This window comes from Callithrix jacchus, chromosome 8 (assembly GCF_049354715.1).
Source record: "Callithrix jacchus isolate 240 chromosome 8, calJac240_pri, whole genome shotgun sequence".
Classification (NCBI taxonomy): Eukaryota; Metazoa; Chordata; class Mammalia; order Primates; family Cebidae; genus Callithrix; species Callithrix jacchus.
The window spans coordinates 96,013,550-96,039,612 of NC_133509.1; the positions used below are offsets into that span (position 1 = coordinate 96,013,550).

At 42.1% G+C, this 26,063-nt stretch overlaps 1 protein-coding gene across 1 annotated transcript in view; it reads left to right on the forward strand.

Annotated features, from left to right (window-relative positions):
• The first annotated feature begins 11,134 nt into the window (after nt 1-11,134).
• PRKCH (protein kinase C eta) overlaps nt 11,135-26,063 on the forward strand; it is a 237,705-nt gene continuing 222,776 nt past the window's right edge. The window contains exon 1 of the mRNA XM_002753986.7: nt 11,135-11,878. Coding sequence (XP_002754032.1) covers nt 11,516-11,878 — 363 coding nt within the window. The 5' untranslated portion in view covers nt 11,135-11,515. The remainder of the gene's footprint in view (nt 11,879-26,063) is intronic.

A 26,063-nucleotide genomic window follows, 5' to 3' on the forward strand; every position in this document is an offset into this window, starting at 1 on the left:
ATTCTATGTCAGTTTTATCCTTAGTCTTGAGACATGGCCCTTTGTCTGGGGCATGGTATTTACTCTAAGGTGTGGCCTCTTTAGAATTTCACTTGAATGCATGAAGGGCTTACTAAGATCTCTCCCTCTGACTAGGACAATATTCCTGTGTTTGGAGTACTGTACAGCCCTGTGATATCTTGGCCAGTTCCCTTGTTCATAGCAATCACTCTCTTCTAGGCCTCTCTAAATCCCATCCTGCACATGGGCTACCCAGGAACCCTTGTGAAATCTTCTTTGTTCTCTTCTTCTGCACACACCTTTCTTTCTGGTATCCTGTCTTACAAATTTCAGAGATGACAACCATTCGAAACTTTTATCTAGATCTCTTCAGCTCAGCAAGACTTCCGTATTTCCTTGGATTCCACTTCCTTTTAGTGTAGCTGGTGTCCCCAGACAGAAAGCTGAAGAGGATGTGCAGATCGCTTTGTGTTTCCTTTCTCTCAAGGATCACTGCCCTGCAATGTTTGTTGTTAAATGCCTGGAATCAGTTATCTTGGATATTTCTAGGTGTTTCTAGTGGGAGGATGTGTCTGGCGTTAGCTACTATCTATGGCCAGAAGTGGATGTCCTCGTATGTATGTTTTGGTGTATTGTCTACAACATGTATAATGTATAATCACATTTTTCCTTTTAAAATTTAAAGATCTATCTTTCATTACTGTATCAGGCCACTACTCTTCACAATTATAGGTATTCTTAATCTAACCTCAATAACCATTAGTTTATTGATGTTCCTTTAAGTGATTATAATTAACATTTCTAAATTACAATGATTAAAATATGAAATATATATCTGTAAGACTCATTGCTTTTACCAAACATTGAAAAGACATTTTGAAAGAGTTTAACACAAAATTTGGGTATAGAACAAAGTGTATTCTAATATGCTTCTATTTTTTAAAGTGAGATACAATAAAATTTCAAGACAATAAATTATACAAACCTTGTTCACTGGTACAAGATTTAACTTGTAATTTTCTTAAAAACAACAGGGCTGGGTGCAGTGGCTCATGCCGGCAATGCCAGCACTTTGGGAAGCTGAGGCAGGAAAATCGCCTGAGGCTAGGAGTACAAAACCAGCCTAGAAAGTATAGCAAGACTCCACTTCTATTATACAAACAATAACGATAAATAACTTTTTTTTTTACTGGTTGTAATTTCACTGGGACATCAAAGAAAATGCTGCAAACAAACTTGACACAGACATAAAATTTTTTTTGTAGAGATGGGGACTCACTACGTTGCCCAGGCTTGTCTTGAACTCCTGGCTTAAGTGATCTTCATGCCTTTGTCTCTCAGAGTGCTGGGATTATAGGCATGAGCCACTATGTCTGGCCCCAGGCAATTTTAAGTTTAAAATGTTTAACAATTATCCCATAAACATAATGCATTGAGTCTCTGATTGCTATTACATAAATGGACCAAAACTAAGAAACATAGCTTGTGCATTTACATGGAAATATAGATGCTAGAATGATATCACTGCCTGCCATCAGTTATCTAAAACTGTGTCCAAGTTTTTAAAGTCATTTCCTAACTAATGTTAACAAGCACAGGTGTTTCCTGATTTCAGTTGCTTGGACTCTTAAAATGAGTAACTCAGGGAAATGTGTAAAATTCCTTTGTTGACTTCCTTTCTCCTGTATCAAGGCCAAGTTTCATCTTAGTACTCAATGTGGTTTTTGTATTATCACATCCATTGTACCCATGAGCTTATCATCTTCCTTCATTTTTGTTACACTCACCAGAGCACTTTTGTCTTCCTTGCTACTTGTATTATTTTTCAAGTGTTCCTCCATGTGTGTGTGTATGCACCTGTGTGTATTTTATTTATTTATTTATTTATTTTGAGACAGAGTCTTGCTCCATTGCTCAGGCTGGGGTGCAGAGGTACAAACATGGTTTACCGCAACCTCGAACTGCTGGATTCAAGTGATCCTCCCACCTCAGCCTCCTGAGGAGCTGGAACTACAGGCATGTGCCACCACACTGGGCCTATTTTTTATTTTTATTTTTGTAGAGACAGGGTCTCACTATGTTGCCCAGGCTGGTCTCAAACTCCTGGCCTCAAGTAAATCCTCCTGCCTCAGTCTCCCACAGTGCCAGGATTATAGGCCTGAGCCACCATGTCCAGTCTCCTGCATATTTAGAGCTCAGTTTAAGTGACTATATTTGGATTAAAAAAATGTGTCAAAAATTCTGCCTTTGAGCCAGGCACTATGTCTCATGCCTGTAATCATAGCACTTTGGGAGGCCAAGGTGGGAGGATCATTTGATATCAGGAGTTCAAGACCAGCCTGGGCAACATAGTGAGACCCTGCCTTTACAGAAAAATACAAAATTAGCTGGGTGTGGTGGTGCAAGCCTGTAGTTTCAGCTGTCTGGGAAATAAGGTGGGAGGATAACTTGAGCCTGGGAGGTCGAGGCTACATTGAGCTGTGATTGTGCCAGTGTATTCCAACTTGGGTGACAAGAGTGAGACCCTATCTCAAAAACAATTACCTCTGATTTGAAAGTTCTCTGCAAATGGCAGGGTTGAGCCCCCTGCACAGTCATGGATCTGTGTCAGGGGGCAAAGGATGAGGCAAATGAAAGGGGATCTGTGGCAGACAGCAAGGATGAGGCGAATGGAAGGGAAAGTGAGCAGCAGGATGAGGCAGAACTGATAACATTAATATAATGTGGCAGGGCTTTGCAATGTGCTTTAAATTCAGTTTCTCATTTAATTCTGTGCAATTTTATGATTAGTCCAAGGCCATCTATCAATTTTGGGAGGATCTAAACCAAAGTCTTTGAATGCTGTTGTCTTCTATGCCTAGAGTTCTTAAACTTGAGTGTAGAAAAATCACCAAATTTGTCAAATATTGTCAATTGCCAATATTTGAGCTATCTGACTCCCCATGCCACACCAAAAGGTCATGGATGGAAGATCTGAATTGCCTTTCTATTACCTACTGGCTTCTAAACTAAAATTATATTGACTACTGTATTAGTCCATCTTCATACTGTTATAAAGAACTCTCTGAGACTGGGAAATTTATAAAGAAAAGAGGTTTAATTTACTCACAGTTCCATATGGCTAAGGAGGCCTCAGGAAACTTACAATCATGGCAGAAGGGGAAGCAGGCACATCTTACATGGTGGCAGGCAAGAGGGAGAGAGTGCAAAGGGGAAAGAGCCCGTTATAAACCATCAGATCTCATGAGAACTCACTATCATGAGGATAGCATGGAGGAAACCACCCCCCATTATCCAATCACCTCTCTCCCTCAACACATGGGGATTACAATTTAAGATGAGATTTGGGTGGGGACACAAAGCCAAACCATATCATTCCATCCCTGGCACCTCCCAATCTCATATATTTTCACATTTCAAAACCAGTCATACCTTCCCAACAGTTCTCCACAATTACTGACTGGATGGTTGCCAAGTATACCAGAGAATACCATCAAGAACTAGAGAAAACCCAGTAAAGGGTGAAGAGAACCATGCTATTTAGTCATTTTCCTTTCACAGGTTTCTTACCCAAACCATACAGTTTAATAACTTGGTTATGACTTGTTGTTAATAACTATTTGGCTTGTTAATGGACCAGAACCAAATGAGAAAAGTTAACAGAACAACCTGACCATTAGCTATATTAATAATAGCTTTAGAGAAAAATGATTATTATTTTAAACTGTATACACATGCTTCTATCACTAAGTCTTTTTAAAAATGTCAAAAAATAGTATGTTCTGCATTCAGAAATAAAGAATTGTAAACCATTTTATTTTGAGACGGGGTCTTGCTCTGTCACCCAGGATGGAATGCAGTAGTGTAATCATGGTCGTGGATCAGCCTTAACCTCCTAGGCTCAAGCAATCTGTATTAGTCTGTTATCATGCTGCTGATAAAGACATACCTGAGACTGGGCAATTTACACAAAAAAGAGATTTAATTTTACTGTCAGTTCCATGTGGCAAAGGAGACCTCACAATCATGGTGGAAGGCAAGGAGAAGCAAGTCACATCTTACGTGGATGGTGGCAGGCAAAGAGAGCTTGTATAGGGAAATTCTGCCTTCTATAACCATCAGATCACATGAGACCCTTTCACTATCACGAGAACAGCATGGGAAAGACCTGTCCCCATGATTCAACCACCTCCCACTGGGTCCCTCCTACAACATGTGGGAATTCAAGATGAGATTTGGGTGAGGACACAGCCAAACCACATCACAATCCTTCTGTTTTAGCCTCCTGAGTAGCTGGGACCATAGGCATGCACCACCATGCCCAGCTAATTTTTTAAATTTCTTGTAGAGACAGGTTCTCACCATGTTGCCCAGGCTTAAATTAATTTAGTTTGGGAAGATATTTTTGCTTAATTTGGTGACATGCTAGTTTTACATGTTAGAAGTAGATACAAAGAAATGTTTGCAGTAACTAAATGTAGTTAGATTTGGCTCCCCTAAATAATTTATCTCTTTTTTTTATTGTGCATGAAGTCTTCTTTATTGTATATGAATCTACAAAACTATAATTGGGCTATCATGAATCTGTTTCTTAATAGAATGGCAGCAAGGTTTTCCAGGGTTCCACACTATTGCTACAAAGGCACTTAGGTAATATAAAGTGAAATATTATGAAATAAAATGAAAATATTCTAATTTGGGTAAATTCAAGTAGGTGAGATGTCCACAAATAAATTAACCATAGGAGAGATTTGTATTTGTTCTGTTTACATATGAAAATATTTAACTTCACTAGATTTTCCTGTTAGAAAGCAGTGGCAGAAATATTTTATGAAGTCATTGCTCTTGATCACCAGGCTGTCTGGGCAGTTATCAGTACAAAGTGTTACTAACTTGATTGCTTTTTATGGGAGGATTACTTTTATTTGTGCTTTTCTTTTCTGATCTCAATCCCTGGAATCTGTCTTACTTAAGTGGGCTTTTGAGGCAAATAGTAATTGAAGGCCCTTCTTTTGGGGAAACCCGAGGAAGAGCGAGAAGCACTGCCTGTCTCCTGGATCTGCCTGCCTTCTTAGGACTTTTCCCCTTTGGGCTTCCTTCCCTTTATTTTCTCTCTTATCATGAGCTGTGCAGCCACTAACACCCTAACAGACTGGCTGACAGGACCCTTTGGCTGGCTGAAGTCCTCACTCTCTGATCTCATCCCTCTGTAACTCCCCGCCCTCACTTTGCCTGTTTCTTCCTCCAAGTAATTGAAGCTCTTTCTTTTATCCATCATGAAGTCCAGAAACTTCACAATGATGTGTCTAGCTGTGGGTCTTTCTTTACTCATTCTGCCTAAACACTGCATTATTTTCAATATGAGACCAATGTCTTTCTTTCATTCTGATAAATGTTACTATATCTTTGAAATATCTTACCTTTTCTGTTCTTTTTGTCCCACGAGGAGGACATTGTGGCCCCACTTATTTAGATGTACCTTTGCATACTCAAAAATGGATGTAGACAGGCACTTCTAGGACCCCTGCCCTGCAAATCACTATCTCCTGCTTGCTGAAAGTCTCAATCTTCTTCCCCTTTGTACTCAGTATGTAGTAGTGGTGGTTTTCAATCCTACTATGCATTAGAATCATGCTGGGATGGAGCTTACGTATGTGTCTTTCCAAAAACTGGTCAAATCTCAGCTCTACCATGTATTAGCTATGCGATCCAATTCACTTAACCTTTCAACCCTTGGTTTCCTTATTTGTGAAATAGAGATAATGACAACACTTCATTTGGGTGTCATGAGGATCAAATGAATAATGTTTGTCAAGTGCCTTCAGGTGGATGCTCAGGAAATTATAATATAGAAGCCAAGGTAACAGCTGAAGTGTAACATGTGCCTGGCAAGGTATCAAATGCCTTATGTGAATTATTTTATCTTCAGAGTCCTTTAAAGTAAGTACATTTATTATTTGTACAATGCTCTAAAAATTATTTTCATTTACTGTGTTGCATTCCTTTCTTTGTCCTTTGGTATACATATTTTTTGTACTTCATAGCATATTTATATTTCTTACTCTAGTTTTCAAATGTTATTTACTGTTTTTTTATGCTGTTTATCATGTATAATTTTAGTAATTACATAATATTCCATTAAGTCATTATCCTGTAATTTACTCAGCCATTCCACTATGGCTGAACTGGTTCTTCAAGCATAGAACTCATTTTACTTTGGAGCTTTTGATGTACACTGTCAAACTGCCCTTCAAAGCCTGTGTCATTTTACAGTAATATGGGGTCACATTTGACCTGGCTGTGTTATTCTCTAAATTCTCTAATTCTATTAAATGGAATGGGAGTTATGTGAAATGTTCCTTAAGAAATTTAAAAAATGTCAGTGATTCAATCAACCAATTAATATAAAAAGCATTTTGATAATGTATTAGGAATTATATACAGAGAAGTCTAAAGTTATACTGTTAAGACAAGAAACAGTAACAGTGATCAGAGTTTTCCTGGAGATTAATTTTGAGATGCTGATAGGAAAGATCCTTGTTCTGCTGGGGCTATTAAGCTGGGAATGTGGGAAGTTGGGGCTGTTAAAGACTATCTTCCCTGGCTGTATTTAGGAAGCCAGTTGCAGGAAGAGAAAATGAGGAACAGGGAGAGGGGAGCAAAACCAACAAGTGATGAGAGGGGGAAGGAAGGAGAGAAAAAGTACTTGAGTGAGAGAGTGAGAAAGTAGCTTGATAAATACCATGGTGGCCTGCATTTTGCCTGTAGCCTTTAGGGTTTAAATACTTCACATCAAATGTGTGACTTCAATCAGGCAATGTTGGGCAGCGGGCTGAGAGCCACAACATAGCTGTTTCTTTTTAACTAAAGCCCATGATCTTGCCATGTCTTGGATGTTATTCTCTCCTGCAATCTCAGAACCCTATGATCTCTTTCCTCGGTGTTGCTTACTCATTCTAAACAAGCCCCTTTTTCTAGTGATTCCATATTCTTCCTCAGTTCTCACTCTATTTCCCATTCTAGCGAAACCTCTTGAAACGGTGTCTACATTCACTCTCTCACATCCTTTTCACCTCAACCTACCCCAACAGGCTTCCACTCACACCCTCCTACTGAAACTGTTGAAAGATTACTAAGGACCTGTCCATACCAGCTCCACATGGTATTCTTTTTTATTTATTTTTGTATTTTGTAGAGATGGGGTCTCACTTTGTTGCCCAGGCTGGTCTTGTACTCCTGGGCTCAAGTGATCCTTTTGCCTCAACCTCCCAAAGTACTGGGACTACAGGTGTGAGCCATGGTGTCTACCCCATGTGGCATTCTTTAGTCCTTGCCTACGCTTGGCGTCATTTGACCTAGCTGACGATTCCTTCCTGCTTGAAAATGTTTTGGTTGGTTTCCATAATACCTGGACACCACATCTTCCTGACTGCTGCTTTTCTCTTACCTCCCTGGCTGCTGCCTCTCAGCCTGCTTGCCTACTTCTCCTCCACCCACAAATGTTGGAGTTGCTGGAGGGCTCTGTTCCTTGATCCTCTTCTCAAGTTACATTTTCTTCCTATCTTCCCATAACAGAGTCTGATCCATGATTCTAGCTTCAATTACTATCTGTATACTGATGGTTCCCAAATTTGTCTTTAGCTAAGAGACTGCCCTCTGAGTGTCACAACCACATAGTCAATTCCCCACTTCAGATTTCTGCTTAAATGGATCAAGATATATCAAACTTGACAGGTTTTGAATTGAACTCTTCATCCTCCCCTCCCATTCTCAACTCTTCACCCCTGCCCCAATCTCCTCTTGCCAGGTTTATCTCTTTTTTAAAGACAGCATCTCACTGTCACCAAGGCTGGAGTGCAGTAGCATGATGACGGGTCACTACAGCCTCAACCTCCCAGGCTCAAGTGATCCTCCTGCCTCAGCTCCTGAGTAGCTGGGACTACAGGCACTTGCCACCACACCTGGCAAATTTTTAAACTTTTCTGTAGAGACAAGGCCTCACTATTTGCCCAGGCTAATCTTTAGGTTCAGGTGATCCTCCTGCCTTGGTTTTCCCTGGGACCATAGGCATGTGCCCTGGCTAATTAAAAAATTTTTTTTTTTTTGTAGAGATGAGGGTCTCCCTATGTTGCACAGGCTGGTCTTAAACTCCTGGGCTTAAGCCATCCCCCCGCCTTGTCCTTGCAAAGTACTGGGATTACAGGTGAGCTATCACACTTGGCTCATGCCGTTTCTTAACTCTCGAATAGCTCCCCAGTTCACATAGTTGCTTAAGTCAGATTCTGCAAGTCAGAATACTGTCCTCTTCCTCATTCCCTTCAATCTTTCACCAAGCCCTATCAATTCTACTTCCAAAACACCTCTTGAATTCATCTACTTATCTTCATCTCCATCACCACCTCCTGAGTCTTAGCCACCATCTCCTCAACGCTGGACTTTTGCACCAGCCTCATAATTGGTCTCCCCACACTCACACTATTTCTTCTAGTCCACTCCCCAGAGAGCGATTTGATTTTACTTAAAAAAATATAATGGGACTATAGGCATGTTTCACCACATCCAGCTAGTTTTTATTTTTTGTAGAGACAGTCTTTTAGTTTTTATTTTTTGTAGAGACAGTCTTGCCATGTTGCCCAGGCTGATCTCTAACTCCTGGGCTCACGCAGTACTCCTGCCTTGTCCTCCCAAAGTGTTGGCTTTATAGGTGTGAGCCACCTTGCTTGCCCCCATGAGATTTAAAACACAAATCTCATCTTGCCCTGGCTCTGCTTAATAGCCTTCAGAGGCATCTAGTTGCCCAAAGATAATGTCCAAAGACTTTCCTATGATCTACCAGTCTGGTCATTGTGATCACCTTTGCAAACTCATTTCAGCCACCCTCCCCTCACCTTGTCCTCTCTGTTCCCAAACAGCCCAAACCATCTGTTTTCTCGGGAACTCTGAATGAGCTGATCTCTCTGCTATTTGCTTCTTCAAAGAACCCTTCCCTGACCACCCATCCAGTTATAAAGCATCACCCCTTGGCACTGTGGGCTTTTCATTCACTGCACCCTCCACATACATCATCTTGAATTTGTTGTTTTTTCTCCTTGTGGGACTGTAAGCCCGAGGAGGGCAGGCACTATGGCTGTTTGACCCACTGCTCTGTCACCATTGCCAGTCCCAGTGCCTGATAGGTACTGACTGATAGGGTAAACATGGAGTGTCTGGTGTCCTCACATCCCAGTTCCAGAGCAGCTGTGTGGCCACCGGCCATTTGGGGACTGTTTTCTTTTTTTAAATTTTAACTTCAATTAAAAAAAATCTTTAAAAGTCTATACACCATGATTCTTTATGGGGTCTGTTTTCTTTTAGTGCCAAAGTCCAACAGCAGCAAATCCTTTAGTGGCTCTTAAAGCTAGAGCCTTTTCCCTTTGGAGAAAAGGGTGACAGAGTTGAACCACATGGTAGACGCGACCTCCTACCCTGGAGCACTAAAGCCAGACAGGAGCCCCCTGGACATTTGGGAGCATGCTTTACAAATCCTGCCTGAAGCTAAGGTGTCATTAGAATGACATGTTGCATCTCTGCCTTGTTCTCTACAGAAGCTTTGGTGTTTTTAAGACAGGCCCTCTCCCCCCTGGCCCATTGTCCTTATATGTTTTCATTCTGTATAGTACAGTTATTAACAGGTGAGGCCTCATTGCACTCATGTAAAATCGTCGAGAACCTACTCAATTAGAAAGCTCTGAACAGGGCCTTAGAGGAGGGGGCTAGAAAGATGAAGCTGGGGCCAGGCACGGGGGCTTTTATGCCTTTAATCTTAACACTTTAGGAGGTGGGGGCTGGAGGATCACTTAAGCCTAGGAGCTGGAGGTTATAGTGAGCCAGGATCGCACCACTGTACTGCAGCCTGGTGGCAAAATGAAACGCAGTCTCTAAAACGAAAGAAAAAGAAAGAAAGGAGTGAAGGAAGGGAGAAAGGAAGGAATGAAAGCAAGTCGAACCAGCTCCAAGGGAGCCAGTGTAGCAAGACAGAATGTCACCAAGTATCTTAAGAGTGGCCTAGGCTTTATGGGAAAGAAAATGGTTGTGGCTGGCCCTCGGGAAGGCGCTTTGGTGCATAGCAGAGTGGTCCACAAGGCCCTCCCAGGAGACAAAATCTGCAGGGACCACGGGGTGGGAAGCATCAGAAGGCTGCCCTCTCTGACTGCAAATATAACAAGCTGGAGTCTTCATAGAAGAGGCGATTTCTTCCGCGTGTGTGTTGGGGACAGCCTGTGTGTGTGTGTGAACATTTTTCTGCCCTTGCTGTGCAGGGCTGGGTGGACCAGGAACCACCAGCAGAGGAAGAGACTTACTACCTCTTGGCCATGTCTGTCTCCAGAAGAACCGACCTTTCCTGCTCTTTGTGCAACCAGGCACACCTTCCGAGGAAGGAGGTGAACAGAATTTCCATCATTACTACTGTCCTATTAACACACACACATATACACAACTGTGTAATTAGCCTCTGTAGAAAAGGCGCACAAACAGGATGCATTCAAGCTGATCCCGGGATGAGCTATCCCTGTAAAGTTTAGGAAAAAGAATCTCCCCGCCCTGCGCCCACCTCCGGCCAGGGCCTCTTGGGGACGGTCCCGCAGGGTCACCAGCCCACCGGGGAGGCTGGGAGAGAGGGGCGGGCGACTCGTCAACGCGCGGGTTCCTCGTTGGAGTGCCTCCTCTGCATCCTCCCAACCTTCCATCCCTCCCCAGTCCAGTCTCCTACACCCCCGGTGTTTGCTGAGGCCGAGCCACGAACCCTTTCCTTTTTGGCCTGCGCCCGGGGTGGCCCCTAACCCGCAGCGCATGGCCAAACCCGGCGCTACAAGGAGGGCGCGCAGGGCGGCGCAAGCGGGCACTGGGCTCCACGGGGGCGTGCGCGAGGATCCACCCACCGCAGGGCCGGGTCGCGGGCTGCGCGCCACTCCCCCGGGGTCCGGAGGGCGCGGGAGCGGGCGCAGGGGTTCTGTGAACTTGGAACCTGGAGGCGCGAGGTTCTCGCCGGGGATGAGGCGGCGGCAGCTGCTTCCTGGTTTGAAGTTCGCCGAGTGGGGGAGAGCGTGAGCCTGCGGAGGCGGGGGCAGGAGGAGAAGCAGGAGGAGGCGGGGGAAGAGACGCTTGGGGCTGGAGCTCACCGGACGGGTCGCTCCGGCTCTCCGGAGAGAGGAGCTGCTCGGCCCTGGAGAAGGGGCGAGTCCCGCGTGAGCCCCCGGGAAGCGCCGCGCGCTCGGAAGGGACGGTCGGGCTTCCCCTGCCCGCTGAGGGCTCGGCAGCGGGCTCCCCTCCTTTCCACCTCGGGAGGGAGGGAAGGAGGGGAGAGAAAAGTCCCACGGAGGAGGCAGAATGGCCGGTCGAGGGGCGCTTGGGCGCTGCCTTTCCCCAGAGCTGCCCGGGCTCCTGCAGCTGCCCCGAGGGCTGGCCTGAGCCCGGACGCCCCGCTCTCCCGCTGCGAACCAGTTCGGCCCCCCGGGGCTGGGGCAGCGGCGCCGGCATGTCGTCTGGAACCATGAAGTTTAATGGCTATTTGAGGGTCCGCATCGGCGAGGCGGTGGGGCTGCAGCCCACCCGCTGGTCCCTGCGCCACTCGCTCTTCAAGAAAGGCCACCAGCTGCTGGACCCCTACCTGACGGTGAGCGTGGACCAGGTGCGCGTGGGCCAGACCAGCACCAAGCAGAAGACCAACAAACCCACGTACAACGAGGAGTTTTGCGCCAACGTCACCGACGGCGGCCACCTCGAGTTGGCCGTCTTCCACGAGACGCCCCTGGGCTACGACCACTTCGTGGCCAACTGCACCCTGCAGTTCCAGGAGCTGCTGCGTACGACCGGCGCTTCGGACACCTTCGAGGGCTGGGTGAGTAGCAGTGACCCCTTCCCTTGGTGTCCACCCAACCCCGTTTCTCTTCTGTTTTTCAAAACTCACCCGAGTCCCGCTTTCCCATCGCTCCGTGGCTGAGGGAATTCCCTCCAGACTTTGGTCCTCGCCCAGGTGGCCTCGGCCTTGGTGACGCGACCGAGGTGGGTGTGTGCAGGCGCAGGTGTGTCTCCAGGAAGCTGGCCTGAACACTGTCCCCTTTCGGGATGGCGGCTCGGCCTAATGGGAAGTCGGTCAGGGGTCCAGGGCGGTCACCCCTTCCGCCCAGTCTTTGGGCATGAAGCTCCAACTTTCAGCACGCGAGTGATACGAAAGTAATTTGATTTAGGCAAAGTGCTTCAAGCGCTACTTAGGAGAAAGCTGTACATTCTCGCGAGTATTATTCATAATGTTTATGGATACATGTTGGTTCAGCCGCTCAGACGTGCACACATGTTTCGGCTTGCAAGTCCCAGAGGCACATGAACTACACTGGCAGGGATCTGAGCGCCTGGGGTCTGCACGTTGGCAGTGTTATTATTTAGCAGTTTTCCAAGGAGATGAGATTTACATATCCTTGCAGGTAACTCAGTCCGAGGTGGGAGTCCTGCAGTATGGGTTTCTGCTGCTATTGGTCTGAGGAGAGGCTACGAGGACTCCTTAGGAGGTTGTTGACCGCCCTCCCTCCCCCCATCACCTGCCGGTGTTCCTGGGTATTGACGTGTAGCTACCCGCAGCTTCCCACTTGCCTCTGCTTTTCACATAGTTCCCATGAGGCAAAATTTCTGCTGTAAATAAATTAAAACTTCTAGAGCACTCTACACAGTGCTAACAGGCTTTTGCTGCCTAATCCTCACACTGTCTTTGTGATGCGGGTGTTATCATTCCCACTTTGAGATGATGGAATGATAATTATAATAAAGTGGTCTGTTTGGCAAAATGGAGTATGTTATATGAAGACTCTCAGGAGTTTAATACTTTAAGTTCTGGAGGGAGTCAGTTTTGAAACCAATATCAGTATTGAAAATCTGTTTGAAATTTACAAGTGGTGAAATCAGATGCATGGTGATGAAGGCTCATTTAGGTATTTATTTTATACTTTGTGGAATTGGTGATTTTATCTTATATTCTCTAAAATTAAAGATGTCTTATGAAGCTATTCCTTTCTTTTAAATAGAAGTACAAAACCATGACTTTAACCTTAATTGTCAAATTATATTGAGTTAATTTGTCTTCAGCCTAATTTACTTTGTGGCACTTAGAAGTGGGGACTAGAGGAATTGCTAAAATACAGTTAGATATTTACATTGATCCTGTGAATTTCTGGATATGAAATAAAAGTGAGTTTAGGCATCCAAGTGGATTTGTTGAGTTCTATTAGTGCCTGATTAGGAGTTACGTTGAGCAAAGCTCAAGAGGAACTAGGTTCTGAAGCATGGTGGTGCAGCTTGGCCAATGGCCATGAGAAGCATCCCTTCCCAGAGAGCCAAGACTCGTCCTTCTCAAATGTAATCTACCCACTTGAATTACCCAGGGATCTTAAAAAAATTCTCTCTTTTAAAGACTCTGGATAGGAATCTCTGGCTGTGGGACCTCATCATCTTTACTTTAAGGCTTCGCAGGTGATTTCAGAGTGCAGTCAAGGTAGAGAAACTGTGACCTACATGAAGGCCAAAAGGTGAGGACTTCTTGGTGTCTAAGAAGCATGAGTGTAGGAAGATCCAGTTACCTGACTAGGTGGCATGTATAGAGCTGCTTATTGTTCCACTGGATAAATAAAAGATTCAATGTAAATGAGATTTCAGTATTCATAATGGTCTGAAATAATTGCACTTAGATGTTTAATATAACCCACTGGTGGTGTTTTGGAAAATGCGAGTGTTTGGTTGGTGGAGAAGTTCAGCATTTAAATGACCTCTAGATGACATTTAAATGATGCTTTGTTATGCATTTTTATACATCAGAGGGCAGAGCTTTTTCTGTTTTTTTTTTTTTTTTTTAAGGTTTTGGGAAATGATTTGTCATGCATTTGTTTACATTAGAGGGCAGATTTTTGTTTGTTTGTTTTTTGAAAAGGTTTTCGGTATTTTGGAACTGTGAGGATAGGGTAGAAAGGATGAGCAGAGTGTTGTTCCTTTTTTGTTTACTTTTAAAAAAATCTTGTTAAGAAAATATTGGGAAATATATAGAATGCATGCTTGTTTTTAAGTAATTATCCTTTATAGTTTCAAAAATGCTTGAAGAAAAATAGAGATGAAATCTTGCTATCTTTTTGAGCAGGCTGGTCTTGAATTCTTGGCCTCAAGCCGTCCTCCTACTTCGACCTCCCAAAGTGCTGGGATTACAGGTGTGAGCCACTACACCTGGCCCAAAGGTGCTTTTGGAATTCAAGATTACGTAAATACTTATTTATCTTTAGTATGTTAAATTGACTTGTGTAGTTTATTCAGTTACATGTGGAATAATTGAATTTACTCCAAAATAAATTTGTGTGTTGCAAGTGGAACTACAGATTACTGACTTAAAAACAAAACAAAACAAAACAAAAATTCTTTCTTGAAGTAGCAGGTTCAAAAAACCCCCCAAAACCTAGTGACTTAGTTTTTGCTAGATCATGAGAAGCTCTTAGCTGTAGGTTATGGATGAGAGAATTCAATATGGTTAAGATCTCAATTCTTCCCGAAGTATTCAATAGATTCAATGTAATCTCAATCCAAATCTAAGTTTGTTGTAGAAATTGACAGACTGACTTTGAAATTTATATGGCAATGTAAAGTGTACTGAGACCAGTCTAAGAATAGTTTTGAAAAAGAACAAGTTGAGGGACTTACCCTATCTGATTTCAAGGCTAGCTGTAACATGACCATAATCAAGATAATGTGGTATTGGAGTAAAGAGAGTCATACAGATCAGTGGAATGACTAGAAATAGAGCCACACGTATATGATCCACTGATTTCTGATAAAGCTGCCAAGAAGGCAACTCAGTTGGGGAAATGATAATCTTTTCAACTAATGGTGCTTGAACAACTGGATAGCCACATGTAGAAATATGAGCCTTTGCACTTACCTTATATCATACAAAGACATTAATTCAAAATGGATTATAGACCTAAATGTAAGAGTTTAACTGTGAAACTTCTATAAGAAAGGAAGAAAATGTTAGTGACCTTGGTTGGGTTCAGCAAAAATTTTTTAGATAGTGTACAAAAGGCATCAGCTATAAAAAAATCAGTACGTTGGACTTTATCAAAATGAAAAACTATTGCTTCCCAGAGGATGTTTAAGAAAATGAAAACCCGAGCCACAAATGGGAGAAAATAACTGGAACATGTAAATGAAAGACAGGTAACATGAATATGCAAAAGAACTCTAACAGCACAATAATAATGAGAAAAATACCTAATTTAAAAATCCACCAAAGGACTTGTAACTTGTCAAATATTTGAATAGGCACTCCCCTTCATGCCAAATAGCAGATTAAAAGATGCTCAAAATCATGAGTCATTAAGGATAAATGCAAATTAAAACCAAAATGAGATCTCAATATGCTCCCACTAGAAAGACTAAAATTAATAAGACTGACCATACCGAGTGTTGGTGAGGAAGTGGAGCACCTGGAACTCTCATATGTGACTGTGAGGAATGTAAAATGGGTACAATCATGTTGAAAAATCGTTTGACAGTTTCTTAAACTATGAAACATATGCCTACCATATAACCTACTCTTTAGCATTTACTAAGAGAAATGGAACCATTCATACAAAGGCTTGTCCATGAATGTTCATAGCATCTTTATTTGTAATAACCCCCAAACTGGAAACAACTCAAATGTCAATCAACAGATGTATGTTTAAACAATTATGGCTTATCCATACAGTGCAATATTACCCAGCAATAAAAGATGAGCACGTGTAACAACAGACATGAATCTCGAATAATTATGCTGAATGAAAGAAGCTAGACAAAAAAGTACAATTTCACTTATGCAAAATTCTAGAAACGAAAAGGAGTCTATAGTGACAGGAAGCAGATCAGTGGTTGTCTAAAAATGGGGAGTGGAGGTGAGGGAGGGGTGGATTACAAAGGAGGCAGAAACTTTTAGGAGAGATGAATATATTTATTATTCTGATTGTGGCAGTGGTTTCACAGTTATATACATATGTCAAAGCTTATCAAATAGTTCACTTTAAGTATGTGTATGTCACTATATGACAATTATACCTGAATAAAGCTGTGGGGAAAAAACCGATAAGGACTTATCCATGTTTTACTGAAGATGTTAAGTAAGATGCTAGTAAATGACAGAATTTCAGTTGAGCCAACTCTGACTCTTGAAAACTACATTTCCTCTTTAGTGCAGAAAATATTTATGCCAGTAGAAGCATAGAAAAAATGAAATCACAATAAAACCAATTAGTTTCTGATTTTTGGACATGGTCTCATTTTCTAAATTATCACTGTCAGTTTTTCTCTGCTGCTTCTAGAACATGTTTATTTTGCATAATTTCTCCAGCTTCCAAAAACGGAAGAATTGCCTCTGTTAAAACCCTACTTCTTTCATGTACCTGCTCTTGATTTGCTGACCTTCAAAATGGGGACCAACATCTAATGCTTAATGCAGAGGTCTGGGGACATGAGGAGGCAGGAGGAGCTGGAGGCTGCGTCATGGAAAGACCTTGGCGCCCCCTCAGGAAGGAAGGACTGGCTTGGCAGGATCCCAGGCTGTTTTCCTGGTTCAACCCTCTTGAAGACATTGTGTTCTCTGCAGCCCCGGAGGGCTGCTTTCTTCAGTTTCTCAGTGAGGTACCTGTTTTGTAATCAATCCTGTCAGGAGAGGTAGCCAGGTTACTCCTGGACAGTCCTGGGTTATCTTTTCTCTTCCTTCCTGGATCCAGGTGACTGAATTTATGGCACCAAAATTCTTCCAGATTGTCTATCTAGTGGTCTATTTTGTACTTGGTAGTACAGTTATTTATTCTCATGATTTATTTTTTTCTGAACCAATTGGAAGGAGTGTCTAACATTGATCAATTCACAGTGTGTTAGGGAAAAGGCATATTTTAGAATCTTGAGTAATTTTGTCTCTGTGTACGTGAATTGTCTTGGCTATGTAGTGTCTTCATTTTCATTGTAAGAAGAATTTTGCTGCAGTGGGACCAGCTGCTTCTTATCACAAACAGGTTGTGGCTCAACTATTTTCCCCCTTAGAGAGCATTATTATCTTGTTGCCATTCATTGCATTCATTGCTTTCTGAGATCGTTTTGTTAATCAGTTTGCTTATTATACTGACCTCCTTCAGATTAGAAATGTCTTGAGAGCAGGGACCCACCTTTCTTGTTCGCTGTCCTTACTCTGGCACAGTGCCTCAGACATAGTAAGCATTAAATATTTGTTAAACGAAATTTTATGTGACTGGGGGACAAGTCAAGTGTAAGTATTTTGGGAGCATCTTTCCCTCTTTCTAAAAGAAATAAGTGAAAATAGTTGAGGAGTGACCAGATGAACAGTATTACTCTATTAAATCAATCAGTGACATCCAAATATGTGCTTGAAAGACTTGGCCTGACTGATCTGTTCTTTGAATATGGTAATGGATTGAAAACCTTGTGTGCGGAAAAATTCCCTGCTTTTACGTCATTTTAAAAGGCCGTGATTTTTAAATAGTAAAACGTCGTAACGTTTTTCACTTGTAATTTTCACGCCCAAAATGTTAAAGTCAGGGCAGAAGCAAGACATCAGCATTGAAAAGGTTGTACCTCAGCCTTGGAGAGGAATGAGGTTGGTGGGTGGAACATGAATCATTTTATCTTATGCAACTCTTAGTGAAGTTTTGGTATCTAGCAAGTGTTTAGAATGGTGATTAGTGGTGATGGTAAAAGTGTGGTGCATTTTTATGAGAAGAGTAGCCTTTGTATAGAGTAATAGAGGTGCCTGGGATTCTTGATAGTCCTTTTTTATTTAATTAAACAACTGGGGCCAGGTGCTATGCCTCACATCTGTAATCCCAGCACTTTGGGAGGTCAAGGTGATAGGTTCCTTTGGGCCCATGAGTTTGATATCAGCCTAGGTAAAATAGTGAGACTCCATCTCCACAAAAATAAAATAAAATTAGCCAGGCATGGTAGCACATGCCAGTAGTCCTAGCTACTCCAGAGGCTGAGGTGGGAGGACCACTTGAGCCTAGGAAGTTGAGGCTGCAGTGAGCCATGATCATGCCACTGCATTCTAGCTTAAATGACAGAGCAAAACCCTGTCTCAATTAAAAAAAAAAAGTGCAGAAAACGAGAGGACGCCACACTTTTAGACGAATTTTTGCTGCTCACGGACCAGGAGATTCCCAGTGGAGGAGCCCCACGGGTCGCCACCATGACTCTTGTGGCTGGCGCGGTGGTTTTGCCGGCGACTTGGCACGGCAGTTTTTGGTGTAGTCAGAAAAGCACCATCAATCTTAATGCCACTGTTTTAGCCGGCGCTGGTGAATCAATAAATTGGATGTCCACTCAGAAACCTAATTAGAAAGGTGGTAATTACAAACACGACAGATGGATAAATTTATAACGAAGGGAAGAAACTAGCCTAAAAAGGCTGAGAATACCCAAAATCAGAATGCCTCTCCCTCTACAGGGGATTACAGTTCCTCATCAGCAACGGAACAAGGCCTGATGGAGAAAGACTGTGTTCCATTAACAGAGGCAGGCTTCAGAAGGTGGATGATAAGAAACTTCTGGGAATTGAAGGAACTTGTTCTAACTCAATGCAAAGAAACTAAGAACTTTGAAAAAAGGTTTGATGAAAGGCTAACAAGAATAGATAATATAGAGAGGAATATAAGTGAATTAACGGAGTTGAAAAATACAACACAAGAACTTCACAAAGTATGCACAAGTTTTAACAGCTGAATTGATCAAGCAGAAGAAAGGATATCAGAGGTTGAGACCAACTTAATGAAATAAAACGAGAAGACAAGAATAGAGTAAAAAGGATAAAAAGGAATGAGCAAAGTCTCCAAGAAATATGGGACTATGTGAAAAGACCTAATCTATGTTTGATAGGTATGCCTGAATGTGACGAAGAGAATGAATCCAAGCTGGAAATACTCTTCAGGATATTATTCAGGAAAACTTTCCCAACCTAGCAAGGCAGGACAATATTCAACCCCAGGTAATACAGAGAACACCACAAAGATATTCCTCAAGAAGAGCAACCCCAAGGCACGTAATCGTTAGATTCACCAGGGTTGAAATGATGGAGAAAATACTAAGGGCAGCCAGAGAGAAAGGTCAGGTTACCCACAAAGGGAAGCCTATCAGACTTACAGCAGATCTCTCAGCAGAAACGCTACAAGCCAGAAGAGAGTGGGGGCCAATATTCAACATCCTTAAAGAAAAGAACTTTCAACCCAGAATTTCACATCCAGCCAAACTAAGCTTTACAATAGAAGGAAAAATAAAATCTTTTGTGAATAAGCAAGTACTCAGATTTTATTACCACCAGGCCTGCTTTACAAGAGCTTCTGAAAGAAGCATTATACATAGAAAGGAACAACCAGTATTAGCCTTTCTAAAAATATACCAGAAAGTAAAGAGTATCAACATAATGAAGAATTTATATCAACTAATGGACAAAATAGCCAGCTAACATCACATGGCAATAATCTTAAATTTAAACTAACTAAATTCCCCAATCAAAAGATACAGCCAAAACTCATCAGTATGCTGCATCCATACCCATCTTACATGCAAGGATACATAAAGAGTCAAAACAAAGGGATGGAGAAAGATTTGTCAACCAAATGGAGAGCAAAAATAAATAAATAAATAAAAAGTAGAGGTTGCAATTCTCGCCTCTGATGGAATGGATTTTAAAGCGACAAAGATCAAAAGAGGACATAATGGTAAAAGGATCAACACAACAAGAAGAGCTGACGATCCTGGATGTGTATGTACCCAATATAGGATACATAAGACTTGCAAAGAGACTTGGACTCCCACACAGTAGTAGTGGGAGATTTCAACATCAATATTAGACAGATCAATGAGACAGAAAATTAACAAGGTTAGCCAGGACTTGAACTCAGATCCGGAACAAGTAAACTTAATAAACGTTTATAGAACTCTCCACTTTAAACACACAAAATATGCACTCTTATCAGTACCACATCACACCTACTCACAGGTTTAAATGAAATATTGGTTGGCCATTATTAAGCACAATTGATGGTATAAGGGAGGTTTTTAATACCCATTTTTAGACTGCATTCTAACCTGGGCAATTAAGCAACACTCCCATTCTTTCTCCCTCCTCCTCTTCCTCTTTTTTCCTCTTCTTCATTCCTTTTTCTTTCTTTCTCTCTAAAAAAAAAAAAGGCACAGAGTGGCAAGGTAGATTAAACAACAACAAGACCCATCTGCCTGCTACCCTCAAGGGGCACATTTCACATGTAATGGCATTCATAGACCATAGAAAAATCTACCAGGCAAATGAAAATCAAAAGAGAGCAAGAGTCACTATTCTTATATCAGATCAAATAGAAAAAAAAAATAAAAAATTTTAAAAAAGCTAAAAAATCAGTCAACTAGATTGTGTTCTCCACTTTATTAGAATGTGATAAAAATGAGGCCTGAGTAGAAACTCAATCCCTGTCCATTGTTTTCCACTCCTATCATTACTGTATCCAAAATAGTCTTTCTCAATTGCCAAGCCAATAGTCAATTCTTTAATTAAAACTCTTCTATGATTCTCTACTGCTCTTAGGTAAAGTCCAGAGTCTTTTTTTTTGAGACAGAATCTCTCTCTGTTGCCCAGGCTGGAGTGCAGTGGCAGGATCTCAGCTCACTGCAGCCTTCTCCTCCCAGGTTCAAGTGATTCTCCTGTGTCAGCCTCTCAGTAGCTGGGATTACAGGCATGCACCACCATGCCTGGCTAATTTTTATATTTTTATAAAATTTATAAGGGACTTAATTTTTATTTATAATTATAAGAGACAGGGATTTGCCATGTTGGCCAGGCTGGTCTCGGGAACTCTTGATCTCAGGTGATCTGCCTACCTCAGCTTCCCAAAGTGCTGGGATTATAGGCATGAAGCCACTGTACCCAGCCAACGTCCAGAGTCTTTAAAGTGATGTAGGATTTCTCCATGATCTGGCCCCTGTTTTCCTCTTGAGCCTTTTCTCTTACCTTTCCCCAAATCCATACCCTGTGCTTGGGTCACAATGAGCATCTTTCAGTTTCTCAAAAGGAGGAATGCTTTACTAATTCTTACTGGTGCTTCAGGTCTGATTGTAGTCAACAATTACCCAGACAGCTGTCCCAGATATGCCTGGGGCCAGATGAGGACCAGTCTGGGTTTGGTCCTCCTCCTCATTGTTCCCTCAGCATCCTGAGATCTCCTTTGCTGCTGTCTCCTCCATTCTGAAAGAACAGATGTATGAATGGATTGGCCTCTAATGGAAGCGTGTGACCCTGGTCACAGAGAGTTTGGGGTGTAGTTGTTTGGGTGATGGACTAAGATTCGTCTGCTTGGCTCTTGTGGTAGTGACTCTGACAGACTATTACATGTTTCTATTTGAAATGCCAAGCCCTAGATGAGCATCTGTCCACTACTGAGCATGTACTAAGTACCAGGCATTGTGCTCTATCCTGTAAAGTCAAGTGGACAGGACACACACGGCCCTTCCTTCATAGGTCTTGTAATTCCAAGGGGAGGTAGATTAGGGTAAAAAACAAACAAAAGAAACTAGGGAATTACAGCAGCACTCAGAGGCAGGTAAGCCCCTGGTCTGGGGAGGTCAGGAACATCTTCCTGGAGGAAAAACAAAGAGCTGACTTTTAAGGATCCAACATAGGGAGCCACCGCCTGCTTCAGTTAAATTACTGTGAGCAATCTTTCCTCAAAAGAAGAAAAGGAACTTCTGACCTGATAATTTCCCAGAGAGACATCATAGATGCCCTTTTGAAAGGTAAATGGTCCTGACCCACAGAAATGTTTCCATCTTTGGAAAGTTTGGGAGGAAACTGTTTCCATGCTTGTGAACAGATAAACTGCAAAAGAACTTTTGACTCCCAGAGGCAGAAAGCAGGAACACTATATTTGAACCATCAAATACCTTAAGTTTTGTATAGATCGTAAAATAATCATAGATGTTGAAGCAGGAGGATCATCTTATTCAGAACAACAACAAAAAGCCTGATAGCTCTTAGGCCTGCAGACAGCCTGTAGGTGTATTCATTTGGCACAGATGTTTTTAACATTGAAACTGAAGGCATTTGGTGCTGTGGTGCTCCAGTTTGCCACAGACCCCAACACTCCCTATTATGAAGCCAACCCTCTTGACTCATTACTTGCTTGGACCTGGGGCATTTTTCGTTTTGTTTGACACCATAGCTCAAGCCTTTGTTTCCAGATTGTGGGAACCAAAGTTCCAGCCAAAGCATTACTGTTGTCTTTAACAGGGGTGTCCAGTCTTTTGGCTTCCCTGGGCCACATTGGAAGAAGAATTGTCTTGGGCCACACATAAAATACACTACCACTAATGATAGCCGATGTGCTGAAAAAAAATCCTCAGAAAAATCTCATAATGTTTTAAGAAAGTTTATGAATCTGTGTTGGGCTGCATTTAAAGTTGTCCTGAGCCGCATATGGCCTATGGGCTGTGGGTTGAACAAGCTTGTGAGAAGTGCGATAAACACACTTTTAATGTCTATTTATATCTACAAAAATATAGATATACTTAGATTTATTTAGATATGTAAGAATTTATTAACTTATAAAAGACATTAGTTTAGATGTATATTTAGATGTTTACTTATATAAATATTTGTGTCCTAGTATTTCAGAGAAAGCTAGCTTACTAGTGAATATATGGGGAGTTAACCTTTACTGTAAATTAGCATTGTATTAACTATCCAGTTAGAAAAAGACAAACTCTGCCAGGGTGGTGTGGTGGTGTGCACCTGTAGTCCCATCTACTGGGGAGGCTGAGGCAGGAGGATTGCTTAGGTCTAGGAGTTCAAGGCTGCAGGCTGCAGTGAGAGCTATGCTCGAGCTGCTGTTCTTCAGCCTGGGCAACAGAGTGAGACCCTGTCCCAAAAAAGGAAAAAACAAAAACAAAACCCCTCTTTTTATTTCCGTATACAACTCCCAGCAATATGGGAATGCTGTACTTTAATGGGAGTCAGAAGAACTGGGTTCAAGCTGTGACCTTAGGCAAGCCTCTACTTATCAGGGTCTCATTTCCCTGTTATATTGTGAGGGGGCTGCACTAAACCATCTCTAAAGACTTTTACATCTCTAAAGCCTCTGCTTTCATGTATTAGGCACTTACATAATTTCTTCCCTTTTGGAGTAATTGGTTTGGTTTTAAGCTGTCAAAATGAATTATATCTTATCAAAGTTAGTAACTCCTAAGAATTAAATTGGTCCAAATCTAAATTGCTCAGGGTTGGAGAGGATTTAGCTCACGTCTAAGTGTCTTGTATAGCATTGCTAGTGTTGTTGGTATTATTTTGGTTTAGAATCAGCCTTAAGGAAATACATTTCAAATCATGCAGTTGTATTTCTGGACTTAACGAACTCCTTGTTCTATGGGATGGTTGTAAGTTATGGCCCTGTTATGTCAAGTCAGAAACTGAGAATCCCACTGTTTTGCTAGAAGCCATTCCCACTAGTATGGCAATTACAGCATTATAGTACCAAAGTGTCTGTAGCCACCAGTCTATGTACCCACCCAGGGTGATGACAAATACTATAAATCACTGTAGGACAGACATTTTAATGAGATGGAGGAATGAGCCCACGGGTATTGGCTATAGTAGTGTTTAAGTGCTATGCTAAAGTATTGTATGAGACAGGAAATTTTTGTTGAGAATCATGGTCCTATCTGGAGAGATTTATCAAGATTGTTATGTTAGTGTGTTTCTATAGCACTAGTAAATTAGAGCAGTATCTGTCAAAGCACATAGGACTTTGTAGTAGAAAGCCCGTTTAATAGGAAGCTTACCAGCAATGTTTTATTACGTATTGCCTTCCCCAAAGTTCTTTTGATTCCATATAAGTTTTACCCTTGCACATCTTTGACCTCATTGGGAGAGAAATGCTTAAAAAGTTACCAAAGATGTTTAGTTTGTGCTCGTGGTGAAAAATTAAGAAATTTACCAGAGCATAAAACTATGGTCAACATGAGCCCTGTCATAATTACATTAATAAAGTAAGTCATATGCGGCCAGAGTGAGTATATTCTATACCTGTCCTGTATTTCCAATTTCAGACCTAGCCTCTGTTCTCCAGGCACTTAAACAAAAATCGCAAAGCTGCATATTCATGTATAAGTCACATTTGTTCCTTGTACTTGCATATCTCTGTCTCTCCACCTCTTGTGTTGCAAGCACTTAAATGTGATCCAGTGCCCTCTTTCCTTACAATGGGCTTTAGTTTTTACGTCTGTGATGTTGGAGGGCTGGGCCCTCTGAGCTCTGTGGTCCTTCCAGTATTAGAGTTTTGTGGTTCTGGTAATGGTTCCATGGGACAGTGGAAATTCTGCTCCCTTCTGAAATATCTTCAGGAGACTTCTGATGTTCAGATTTGTGCTGAGCTCTGAAATTATTTTGGGAAGCATACCCAAAAGTCATGGGTGTATTAGCCTAATTCTCTAAACAGAATACATTTATTTATTTGTAAGCTGTGGGCCCCTTAGATGCTTTAATATAATTACTATTGTTTTATTTTGGTATGGAAGAGTTGAGAGCAGATTCCATCTAAAGCAGTGATTTTGATGCTGTTGTTGAGCCCTAGACTCTTAGTGATGATGAAAGCTGCAGACCCTGTTTCTAGAAAAATGGACATATGTGCATATTGATGATTCTGGGAACCATGTCATCAGATTAGTAGCCCTCCTAAAGCCATTCCTAAACCTAAAGGACACAAAGAAAACTCAGTTGACAAGATTCAAATATAAGGCTTTTATTAATTCCTAACATTCAAGGTGTGGTTCTAGAGTTTTCCTTTGTATTTGAGGACATTTTCACTTCAATTAATTATAGAAAAGAGTTACTTAGTAGAAAATAGGAGCTAGGAGCTATAAATTTTAGAGAAAAAGATGTTCTTAAAAATGTGTTCTCACTTATGGCTCCCGGTGAAATATGCTAGATGATGACCCATTTTAGAACCTATTTGGTTTTGTTATTTAGGTATTTTCAAAAGCCTCTATTTTTTGAAAGGGTTTCTTTGAGGTTTGCACTAGATGAAAACTTAAAAACACAAAACTAGGACAGTTTGAGTGACCCTGGCTTGATATCTTTTGTTAATATAAACTTTTCCCTTATAAAAAGAAATAGGATTTATTTTTTTCATACACGTTTTCTTAAAACATTTACCCTCTTTTTGAGCTGCAGCGGGCATTAGGGTGCTCTGCTGTGGTGGTCCAAGACCAAATGATGAGACTGGTGAGGCCTGTCTGTTCCTCTTACCCTTTGAGCTACAGTCTCCCATGGCCTGGCTCCCCGTGACCCAACAGGTTTTCTGGGCCTCTCTGGAATTCCAGTTCATTCGGCTAGCATCTTACAGACAACCTGATGTTGGTGGAAATTGAGCTGAATGGAGATTGTCCAGAGAGCAGCCCCCTAGCCAAAGGTAAAGTGAGAATTCAGCTTTCTAGACTTCAGACCAAGATTTTTTCCCAACTCCACCTCAGTGTGTGGTGGAGACAGCAGGGGAGCCATCCAGTGACTAATTCATAAGTGTTTATTAACTACCTACTGTGTGCCCAACCTGTTTTAGGTGTTACAGGTAGGGCAGAGAACCCCAGACCCAGTATCTCGGCTCTCCAGAGCTGCTGCCCTAGCACAAGCAGGCAAATGCACAATGGAGAAAATGACACATGCTGGGTAGGTGCCAAGAAGGGAAGCAAAGTAGTGTGACATGATCCGGTGCGACAAGGTGGCTGCTTTACCTGGAGTGGTCAGAGAACGCTGCGCAGAAAGGGTGACAATTCGGCTGAGAGATCTGAGTGACAAGAAGCACGCAGCCCTTTGCAGATTAGAGAAAGCATTCCAAGCAGAGGCAACAAAGGCCCTGGGGTATGAACAAGCTTGCCAGGTGGAAAAACAGTGGAGGGTGGTAGAAAGAGGGTCAATTTCATGTCAGCAAGCTCGGGGCACTGTTCCAGTTCTGCTGCTTCCCAGGAGT